This window comes from Myxocyprinus asiaticus, chromosome 9, assembly GCF_019703515.2.
Source record: "Myxocyprinus asiaticus isolate MX2 ecotype Aquarium Trade chromosome 9, UBuf_Myxa_2, whole genome shotgun sequence".
Taxonomy (NCBI): domain Eukaryota; kingdom Metazoa; phylum Chordata; class Actinopteri; order Cypriniformes; family Catostomidae; genus Myxocyprinus; species Myxocyprinus asiaticus.
In genome coordinates this window covers 11,067,766-11,080,024 of record NC_059352.1, presented here as the reverse complement: position 1 = coordinate 11,080,024, position 12,259 = coordinate 11,067,766, and the positions used below count along the sequence as shown (strand labels likewise).

General features: G+C 35.6%; 1 protein-coding gene across 1 annotated transcript in view; it reads left to right on the top strand.

Moving 5' to 3' along the window:
- LOC127445670 (contactin-4-like) overlaps positions 1-12,259 on the top strand; it is a 270,651-nt gene that overhangs the window by 243,296 nt on the left and 15,096 nt on the right. The window contains exon 13 of the mRNA XM_051705901.1: positions 8,190-8,365. Within this exon, the coding sequence (XP_051561861.1) occupies positions 8,190-8,365 (176 nt within the window). The remainder of the gene's footprint in view (positions 1-8,189; positions 8,366-12,259) is intronic.

Here is a 12,259-nt window from a genome sequence, read left to right as displayed (position 1 = left end):
TCCACCTGTGTTGTCTGAGAAACTGCTTCAAAAAAGGGATTGTAAGATCCGCAGGGTTATCGCAGAGGGTTGAAACTCAATTGGAAGAGGTTGCAGTGATCAGGCCTTTTGTCAGTTTTCATTTGGTGTGATTTTGCAGAGGTACTGGAGTGAAGATAAGGAGCCCTGGTCATTTCTAAACTGCTTTATAGTGCGCATGAGGAGAGAAAAAAGGTATTTGGGCAGGGGAATGTTATACAACAGTATCTTGGTTTAGGAATCTTAAATGTACTTATACTGGTATTTGTAAGCAGTAGGGAAAAAATCATTCTATTTTCCTAAGGGCTTGAAAATGACACAGATGCCATAAAGAAAATGACATATGCTTACATTTGCACCTAAACACAGACATACAAATCACATGTAGAATTTGTGAACAGGAAATGATGTAGCTTTGCAGATAACATACACACTTTGACACATTAAGCCATGGTGCTCATGCAGGCAGTATGGTTTTGAATCTGGCTTGTGATATTTTCTGATCCTTTTCTCTCTTCTTCTCCCCTCCATTTCCTATCATCTTTTTAACTTGCTTTGAAATAATAATGGCAAAAATTACAAGAAAAGCATGCTTTATTTCACTGTAGAAACACAATTTTTATTTTTATTTTTATATGAGTTTTGTTATTGCTCTTGTGGAACACAATGTTTTGATAGTGGCTAAGAGTTTTTCATAAAACACACAAACTGACTGACTGAGAAACAGTTACTTTAGTTGTTTTATCTATTTTGACTTAACGTCAGTGCTGCATGACAATGTTTTCCTAAAAGTTTTAAGGGAAAATATATTGCTTCAGTGGTGGTTGTTTGGCAATGCAGATGAAGGACATGTTGAAAATACATTTGCATCAAAAAGGCTCATTATGTTTGCACAGATATATTCCTAATTATAAATTGGACAGAATTTGACAGTCTCAAACAGCATTGCTGAGGGAGTTTCTAACTTCAGCTTATGTTATGAGTCAGACTGCAATAAATTGTGTGTCAGATAACATTGTGGTAATAATTGAACAGCATCATAGCTTTTTAGACATCATTTGACAAAATAAAGGGTAATGCTGTTTTATATGGATACCTTTTATATTTTATATTGTTTTTATGGTTTTATATAGATACATTTTATTTTGTTACCATAACTGTAACATAACAAATGTACTACAAAAGCAAAAACTAAAAAATCATATTCTCTGTATATGTGTGTTCATAGGTAAGACCACTGGGATTTTCATTTGGGGTCGGGTGGGGTTCTTGATTGGGGAGGAGTAGTAGTGGGAATTTACCCTAATATCAAAGGTCTTACTAGAAAAAAAGAAATTATGATCCAACGTGAATTTTCTTGATAAAAAAATATGATTGTGCCTGGTAAAATGTGCATGTAAAATGGCTAGAAATAGCATTTTAGCTTAGCGTAAAGCTGACAATTTACACAAGGTTTATTTCTATTTCTTCTGCTCCAAACTTACTTCAAACTTGCTTCTCTGTCTGCTCATATGAATGTAACACATCATAAGAAAGTGTTTCACCGCTGCTCAAACGCTGGATCACATCATTTATATATATAAATGTTTTCCATCTGAAAGAACAAAATATTAAATGAAACAAATGACAATAAAATGCAAAGTAATCTCTTCAGTAATCAAAATACTTTTTGAATGTAACTGTATTCTAATTACCAATGATTTGAATTGTAACTGTAGTGGAATACAGATACTTATATTTTGTATTTTAAATACGTAATCCCATTACATGTATGCCGTTACTCCTCAACCCTGAATATAGTATAATATAATATATCCATCCATCCATCCATACAGTAATCCATCCATCCATCTTCTATAGCCACTTGTCCTACATAGGTAGTGCTGGAGCCTATCCCAGCTGTCTCAGGCCGAAGGCAGGGAAACACCCTGGACAGGTGGCCAGTCCATCACAGGGCAATGATATACACTGGCGGCCAAAAGTTTGGAATAATGTACAGATTTTGTTCTTATGGAAAGAAATTGGTACTTTTATTCACCAGCGTGGCATTCAGCTGATCACAATGTATAGTCAGGACATTAATAATGTGAAAAATTACTATTACAATTTGAATTTTTTTTTCAGAACTTCTTAAACTATTTCAAAGAGTTCTCATCAAAAAAATCCTCCACGTAGAGCAACAACAGCTTTGCAGATCCTTGGCATTCTAGCTGTCAGTTTGTCCAGATACTCCGGTGACATTTCACCCCACTCTTCCTGTAGCACTTGCCATAGATGTGGCTGTCTTGTCGGGCACTTCTCACGCACCTTACAGTCTAGCTGATCCCACAAAAGCTCAATGGGGTTAAGATCCATAACACTCTTTTCCAATTATCTGTTGTCCAATGTCTGTGTTTATTGCCCACTCTAACCTTTTCTTTTTGTAGTTCTGTTTCAAAAGTAACTTTTCTGTGCAATTCTTCCCATGAGGCCTGCACCCCTGAGTCTTGTCTTTACTGTTGTACATGAAACTGGTGTTGAGTGGGTAGAATTCAATGAAGCTATCAGCTGAGGACATGTGAGGCATCTATTTCTTAAACTAGAGACTCTGATGTACTTAACCTCTTGTTTAGTTGTACATCTGGCCTTCCACATCTCTTTCTGTCCTTGTTAGAGACAGTTGTCTTTGTCTTTGAAGACTGTAGTGTACACCTTTGTATGAAATCTTCAGTTTTTTGTCAGTTTCAAGCATTGTATGGCCTTCATTTCTCAAAACAATTATTGACTGATGTGTTTCTAGAGAAAGCTGTTTCTTTTTGTGCCATTTTTAACCTAATATTGACTTTAAGACATGCCAGTCTATTACATACTGTGGCAACTAAAAAAAAAACCCACAAAGACAATGTAAAGCTTCATTTAATGAACAAAATAGCTTTCAGTTGTGTTTGATATAATGGCAAGTGAAAAAAGAAAAGCTGACAGAATTTATTTTTCCCTGTTTGACCCTCTTTGATTTTGTTCTTTTGATACTAGCCTCAGTGGAACCCTGTCACACAGATCTGTGGTTTCATTTTGCCTTAATTTCTTTTGTGCCAGATCATTGTGAAATTCCCAGAGCCTTTTACCCCTGTGAGACTGCGCTGTTGAGGTAGAAATATAGAGACAAGCTCTAGAGGCTTTAACAGGCCATTTAACCATGCTAGATCTTAGTGTAGTTGTTTTCAATTTCTGCCACCTGCCTTTTTTCACTGTGAAACAGTAAAGCTCCAAAATGGGTGTTGCTGCATTCATTCAAATGTGGGTAAACACAAAATGCTGTTTCCGCCATGGACCTTTCTTTTCAATGTGATTGCCACGTGATTTGTACTCCTTGGTTTAGCTCAACACTACCTGCCAGAAAGTGGGTGGAATCCATCTGAAAGGTTCCACAGTCGTCTTTTCTGGCAGCTTTAATGACAGACAGTAACAGTAACAGTAACAAGGTATTATGCAAGATGAATATCACTCAAATTACTCCAACAAGAGCTGGAGGGCATCAGGTCTTTAAACGAGTTTATCTATGCAATCTGTCATAAATGATGATGGAGCAGGGTAATAAGAGGCCCTTTCTACAGTTTGACAACCTCACCAGCAAGTCAGCTGTGTCAGCTTTGCCTTGAGTAAATTCTCAGTTTGCAGTTCAGGGATTTTCCTGCCTTTCCTGTCTGGGGGTTTAGAGGGGAAAATGCTGATATCCTTAGTATTTTTATCATTCAAATTAACTGAATTATTAATTGGCCACAACAATGGTTTGTTATTTTTGTTTTTAACTTTATTTTATTTTTTTTATTGTTATGTGTTTCATAGTTGATTTTTTTTTTGTATGTATGTATTTATTTATTTATTCATAGCTGAAAAGCTTGCAATAGGCTATACAATAGAAGGTTTCATTGCGACAGCTTGTTTCATATAGTGTGGGCATGTTGTCAAAAGAGGTCAATATGTGTTATTAAATAAACTGAATATTTATTTTCCTTGGCAATAACGGTGGATATATCCTTAGTATTTTTTTTTTTAAATGTCAGATCGAGGCAGGTTGTCATATTTTTGGAGGGCAAGTTACCACATGTTTTAAATGTTATAAATATATTAAGTTTATTAATTACAGTATTTGTTGGCCAAAACAATGTTTTATTTTTATTTTTGAACGTAACCTTCCATTTTTGTTTTTCCATAAATAGTTTTGTACATAATTTTATATATATATATATATCAAACTTTTTTACTGAAAAGCCTTTTATAGGCTATTTAATGGAAAGTTCCATTGTGACAGCTTGCCCCACAAAGTGTGTGGCATGTTGTCACAAAAGTCAGTGTGTGTTAAATAAAATTAATATTTAATTTTCCTGGGCAATAACGATGGAAATATACTTAGAATTTTTTTTTTTCAGATGCCATGTTGTCATTTTTTGGAGGTCAAGTTGCATGTGCTTTTAATGATATAAATTGATTGAATTTATTAATTGCAATGTTTTTTGGTCAAAAACTTTTTGTTTATAAATAATTTAGTGTTGTGAATTGTTTTGTGTTTCATAATTGGTTTACTGTTTAAATATTGCTGAAAATCCTGTAATAGGCTATTTAATGGCAGGTTGTTGTTGTTTTGTCACAAAAATGAATTTGTTAAATAAGCAAAAAATAAAATAAAATAAAAATCATGGGCAATAACGGTGGAAATATCCTTAGGCTAGTATTTTGAAAAAAAAAAAAATTTTTTTGATAAAATGTCAGATCAGGGCAGGATGCCATGTGTATTACATTTTACAAATTGATTGAATTTATTAATTACAATACTTGTTTGCCACAACAATAGTTTGTTATTTTTGTTAGTAACTATGTTTTTGTGTGGTCATGAGTTGTTTTGTGTTACATAATTGGTTTACAATCTTAATGTTGCTGAAAAACCTAAAATAAGCTATTTAATGGCAGGTTTCATTGTGATATTGTTGTCACAAAATTTCAATATATGTTAAATGAACTGTATATTTTTTCCTGGGTAGTAATGGTGTACATTTTCAAAATATTTTTTTGTAACCAAGGTACAGTATATGGCTATGCAGAAATTGACTTTTAAAAATAAATCCACCCAGAGAAATAATCACTGGAGTAAAAAGTGTGACAACTAGCCCTTGTCCCCATATAGTTATAGCAGTATAAACAATACAGCTAAATCTCCCATATGGTATATACCGTCATACTGCCCAGCCCTAATTTGTAGATCAACAGAGCCATTTTTCCCTCTACTCTCACAATGAGACACATTTGCGTGTTACATCCATTACAACTACAATAGAAGATATTAATAGCTTCTCATTTGCTTGCAATGATAATTTTTCACCTGTTCAGCGTAGTCTCGTAAGAGCATCAGACCTACGAAATTCCCATATGTCTAATGCTTGTTTAAATATAGACCATAGAGGAATCTGGCTTGTATAGAGACACTGTGAACTGCCACAAGAACAAAGAGTCATGGGATCTTCATTTACTTTGAGAGATGCAAACAATAACATGAGAAAATTGCACAGAGAACAGGATGAAAGTGTGAGAGGGAAAATCGAGGGGGTTAGAGATGCTCAGACTTAGAAAGGTATGTTATTCTACCTATCTTCCACCAAATGCTGTTCCTACAGGAGAAGAGCAAGTAACGTGCTCTTTGGTGCTTTCATGCACGGCTGTGGAATTCTGAATGAAATTGCCACTAACATCCAGGGTAGGAGCTGACAGTAGAATACCAGGCAGTGCCGTATTGTCATCCCATTGTTTGAATCTGACAGTCAGTCGGAGAGGGATCTCATCCGAACAATAAAAGAACCGAGCTTCATCCGGCGGCCCCCTCATTGTGTTTCACACAAAAAACCCATAGCTATGCACCTCTTAGCTTTGCCTTTCCAGTTTGATATCAGTTGAGATTGGAAAGGTTGTTCCATGTGTCAGAGACCTACAATTTCAGAACTGAATCCTCAGATTGGAACTCGCGCTGGCTTTCTGCATAAATTTGCCGTGTTAAAAGGGACAGTTCACCCCAAAATGAAAATGTTGTCATCATTTACTCACTCTCATGTTGTTCCATTCCAAACCTGAATTACTTTCTTCTGTGAAACAAAAATGGAGAATTTAGCAGGGTTTCCATCCTGATCTCATGAAAATTATGTGTCTGTGGTTACATTATTGCAAAATGATATTACATGGTTTCTTTCATGTATCGTGGCATATCCGAGATGTAATATCCACTGTGTGGTCCTAAAAGGGAGTTAAATTTTCTCCCAAACAGATGAGGTTTTTAGCTCTATCGAGTTGTAAATCAACAAAACCTACCTCCCCACTCTAAACCTTAAAGCGAAAGTTCACCCAAAAATGAAAATTATCTCATCATTTATTAACCCTCATGCCATTCCAGATGTGTGACTTTCTTTTTTCTGCTGAAATCAAACTAAAATTTTTAGAAAAATATTTCAGCTCTATAAGTCCATACAATGCAAGTGAATAGTGGCCAGAACTTTGAAGGTCCAAAAAGCATATAAAGGCAGCATGAAAGTAATCCACATGACTCCAGTGGTTTAATCAATATCTTCATAAGTGACATGACAAGTGTAGGTGAGAAACAGATCAATATTTAAGTCCTTTTTTTCTTTAAATTCTCCTCCCTTCCCAGTAGGTGGCAAGTCATGAAAAAACAGAAGAATGTGAAAGTGGAGATTTATAGCAAGAAAGGACTAAAATATTGATCTGTTTCTCACCCACACCTGTCATATCGCTTCTGAATATATGGATTTAACTACTGTATATGTCATATGGATTACTTTTATGCTGCCTTTATATGCTTTTTGGACCTTCAAAGTTCTGGCCACCACTCACTTGTATTGTAAGGACCAACAGAGCTGAGATATTCTTCTAAAAATCTTTGTTGTTTTCAGCAGAAGGAAAAAGTCAAAAACATCTGGAATGGCATGAGGGTGAGTAAATGATGAGAGAATTTTCATTTTTGGGTGAACTATCCCTTTAAATCTAAACCTAAACAAAAGTGCCACGATACACACAATGAGCCACATAAAGATAATTTTGCAAAAATGTAAGTATAGTAACGTGATTCTCAAGACCAGGTTGTTTGAAAATGTTGTTTGACAGTTGTGGTCACCATTAACTTGCATTGTATGGAAAACAGCAGTTTAGACATTCTGCTAGATTCTGCCTCTTGTGTTCTGCAGAAGAAGGAAAGTAATGCTAATTCCTAAGTTACATTTTTGGGTGAACTATTCTTTTAATTTTGTTTGGTGGATATTTCAGTGGAATACACATAGCACCCTCATGAGGTTGAAAAACAATCTACACCGATGCAAAGCGTATTTTCGCCCCATAATTCTCTTATCATTTCTCTCATGCACCTGTTCTATACTAGGCTGCACTCTGAAAATGGAGATGCAGGCATGCTTGTCATGTTCCCCAGTGAAATGGCACCAGCTCCTGTATGAATAGAGACTTGGAAAGTGAGCTAGACCTGCCGGTGCTGCTGTTATCTTCTTTTTAGAGTATAGTGCATTCTGGGAGAGCAGATGGGACTTTAGGGGCTTAGCAGAGATCAGGCAATGACACATGGTGGAGCTCAGAGACCGGTCAGGGGATATTCACCTCTCTGTCCATCTTCAAACATTCCCCTGTAAGCTGTCCATCCGTCTGTCATAGAATCTGAACTGTTTTACTTGTCTGCGAGTGTCGTTTGTACATAGTTCAAGTATGGATGTTCAACAAATCTACAATCATATTCAGGATGATATTGGGTGTTTCTTCAACTACAGGCATGTTTATGTCCCTGGGGTTGATTTTTATTAAAACTAACTGATTTAAACTTTTTTTCTATGTTATATGAAGGTCACATTAAAATTCTTGGAAACATTTTACTTAGAGTCTGACTAGTAAGAGTGTGAAACTAAAATAAACTAGTGAAAGGTTTTAAAAGAGTATATTTTCTAAAAGTTTGCAGGGCCAAAAAGCATAATTAAACACCCTATTATGCAAAACATGCAGAATAAGTATTAAAATGTAATGTGATTGCTGAAGTTTCCTTGTTTTGTCTGTAGTTTTTGGTTGCATGTCAGTCAAGCTAATGGTACATTTTGAAATTATGCACTTATTAATGTATTATTAATGTTTTCCAGAACCAACAATCATTACAACCACTCCATCTACATTGGATGTGACTGTTGGTGAGAGCATTATTCTTCCTTGTCAAGTGTCCTACGACCCTTCGCTGGAACTCAAGTTTACATGGTTCTTCAACGAGCAACTCATCCACTTCGGCAGTCATGGAGGATACTTTGAAAAAGTCGGCGGAGTGAGAACACTTACTCTTTTCCTAATTTACTAATAGAACATTTATTTATAATTATCAGATATCAATATTTGGGGTTTCTGAGATGCCACACTGGCAGAAACTTCTGGAGAACCTCTAGACACCCTTTCATTTCTCTGTAGAAATGTACTCATAGTTTCTACAAGAACTCCTAAAGACTGTCAACGGTTCCTTTATTAACCCCATCCTAATGGAAATGTTTTAAGGACTCCTTTAAAGGGTCCTAGATGTTTTCAAGAGGGTTCCGCCACTGTGGCATCTGAGGAACCCGAAATAACCGGGTAATCTATTTTACAGTGTACAGTTGCGCTCAAAAGTTTACATCCCTTGGAGAATTGGTAATATATGTACCATTTTTAAAGAAAACATGAGTGAGCAGGCAAAACACATTTATTTTATTTCTTATGGGATTCATATTCAACTGTAGGTTATAACAGAATGGCACAATCATAAAACAAAACATGGCAACAAAGAAAAAAATGAAATGACCCCTGTTCAAAAGTCTGCATACCCTTAGTTCTTAATACTGTGTATTGCCCCCTTTAGCATCAATGACAGTGTGCAGTCTTTTGTAATAGTTGTCTATGAGGCCCCAAATTGTTGCAGGTGGTATAGCTGCCCATTCGTCTTGGCAAAATGCCTCCAGGTCATGCAAAGTCTTTGGTCGTCTTGCATGAACCGCACGTTTGAGATCTCCCCAAATTGGCTCGATGATATTAAGGTCAGGATACTGTGATGGCCACTACAGAACCTTCACCTTTTTCTGCTGTAACCACTGGAGGGTCAACTTGGCCTTGTGCTTAGGGTCATTGTCGTGCTGGAAAGTCCAAGAGCGTCCCATGCGCAACTTTTGTGCAGAAGAATGCAAATTGTCTGCCATTATTTTCTGATAACATGCTGCATTCATCTTGCCATCAATTTTCACAAGATTCCCCATGCCTTTAGAGCTCACACACCCCCAAAACATCAGTGAGCCACCACCATGCTTCACAGTGGGGATGGTATTCTTTTCACTATAGGCCTTGTTGACCCCTCTCCAAACATATTGCTTATGGTTGTGACCATAAAGCTCTATTTTGGTCTCGTCACTCCAAATTACATTGTGCCAGAAGCTTTGAGGCGTGTCAAGGTGTTGTCGGGCATATTGTAACCAGGCTTTTTTGTGGCATTGGCACGGTAAAGGCTTCTTTCTGGCAACTTGACCACGCAGCTCATTTTTGTTCAAGTATCATCATATTGTGCTCCTTGAAACAACCACACCGTCTTTTTCCAGAGCAGCCTTTATTTCTCCTGAGGTTACCTGTGGGTTTTTCTTTGTATCCCAAACAATTCTTCTGGCAGTTGTGGCTGAAATCTTTCTTGGTCTACCTGACCTTGGCTTGGTATCAAGAGATCCCCGAATTTTCCACTTCATAATAAGTGATTGAACAGTACTGACTGGCATATTCAAGGCTTTGGATATCTTTTTATATCCTTTACCATCTTTATAAAGTTCCATTACCTTGTTACGCAGGTCTTTTGACAGTTCTTTTCTGCTCCCCATGGCTCAGTATCTAGCCTGCTCAGTGCATCCACGTGAGAGCTAACAAACTCATTGACTATTAATACACAGACACTAACTGCAATTTAAAAAGCCACAGGTGTGGGAAATTAACCTTTAATTGCCATTGAAACCTGTTTGTGTCACCTTGTGTGTCTGTAACAAGGCCAAACATTCAAGGGTATGTAAACTTTTGATCAGGGCCATTTGGGTGGTTTCTGTCATCATTATGATTTAAAAAGGAGCCAAACAACTATGTGATAATAAATGGCTTCATATGATCACTAACCTTAAATAAAATACTTTTTTTTGCATGATCAGTTGTATTTTCAAAATCAATGCCAAAATTTCACAATTTCTGTCAGGGTATGCAAACTTTTGAGCACAACTGTATTTGCAATAAATATTGTTATTTTGAATTTATATTAAGCTCTTTTTCTTCTCTTTTCTCTTCTCCTTTATGACCTTCTTTCATCTGTGGCACACAAAAGGAGATGTGGGGCAGAATGTTTAGTCTCAGTCACCATTCACTTTTATTGTATGGAAACAAGAGTGGCTATCAGTCCCTAACATTCTGCCTAACATCTCCGATTGTGTTCCTCAAGAAGGAAAGTCATACAGGTTTGTAAAGACATGAGGAGTAAATATTTTCATTTTGAGGTAAAATATCCCTTAAACATTTTATATTTTAGCTGTTCATATACAGTACTTTCTACTGAATTGTTAAAAAATGAATTGTTAAATTCATTTAATTCCACAGTTGATGTGTTAAGAGTTTGTGAATAAGACTGCGATTTTTCTTGTGATAAGAAATTTTCCTATTATATTTGCAGGCACTGACAGCCATTCTGTATTAATCTTACAGCACTTTTTACTATGCATTTCTTCTTATTCCATGAAAACAGGGTTTCTTTTTACTTTTTGGGAAGGGGGGCGCTACTTTTCTCATCATCTTGTTCATCGTGCCATCAAAAGGCGCCCTATCACCTAAAAAACAAGCACTGGATAACTTTCTAAATGGAAGTGCTCTATTTTCAGAGAAAATAGAGCATTTCTATTTTCAGGGTCTCTTATATTACTTCACATGATTGCTATGATTTAAAATGAGTGATATATGTTAATAGCAGCACTTGCTGCTTGTCTTTTGAGTGACGACGTGGGAAAAATATAAACCCTGTATGTGGATAAATGTATTAACTCTACACAGTCGACTTTGCTTAAGTCAATTATTTTATTTTAAATCTCACAGAGACAGGTACCAAAAATAGTCCCACCACTCTGTGTCAGACATTAGTTTCTTATGACTTTTGATTATTGGCATAAAGTCTGGTCCACTTTGCAGCTAATTTTGGTCAAGAACCACCCACTTAGACAGAACAAGACTGTCTGAATGACATGTAAAGCATCCAATCGCAGTTTGTTTTGATTTTACATTCCATTTAAGGGTTGATAAATCTGAAACTGCTGATACAGCAATAATAGACTGATAGTATGGATAGATCCAATAGTAAAAAATATATAACAGTATAAAAGTTCATATAATTGCATGGCTGTAGAGAAAATACCGAAAAAAATGTATAACTACCAATTATTCACAGATGTACCTCAGAAAACTGTTCTTATTATGCTTATTAATACATGGTTATACAGTTCTGCTCATGGATATCCAGTGTTGGGTTGTTATGGACTACAAAAAATGAAATACTTGTAATTAGATTACATTTTAAACTTTGCATAATCAGATTACAGTTACTTTTTTTGGATTGCATATTGATTACATCAAAACATGCAAAAAGTAATCTAGAAGTAATCAGATTATATTACCTAAAAAGTGGTATCTAAAATATTATGTTACTTATTACAATTTTAGTGGTGTAATTTGTAATCAGTACCAGATTACGTTTCAGAAGTAAATGCCCAACAATGTATATATCTACTATATAAAAACTCTGAATGCCTTTCAGAGATTTGCAAAATTCTTAATGTATCGCCGAGAAAAACAAAAAGATCAAAATATTAATAACTACAGTCTTAACAAACACAAAATAGTTAATGTTTTACAATGCATGTAGGATATTATGACAAAAACTGAACAGGTGCTCTGAAAATTGCAGACAAATCAGAAGTGTTCTATTTTGATAATTTATTAATAATTTTGCACTGAACATTTTATTGTAATCGGTAAAAACATCAAACTGATCAAAAAGCCTTATGTCATATGTTGTTATCTCTCAAAGAGTAGAATACAACCAGCCTATTTTTTTTTCTCACAGAAATAAATAATTCTCAATTTCTCTAGAGTAATAGTTAAGTATATGTCTTTTACATACATGTTA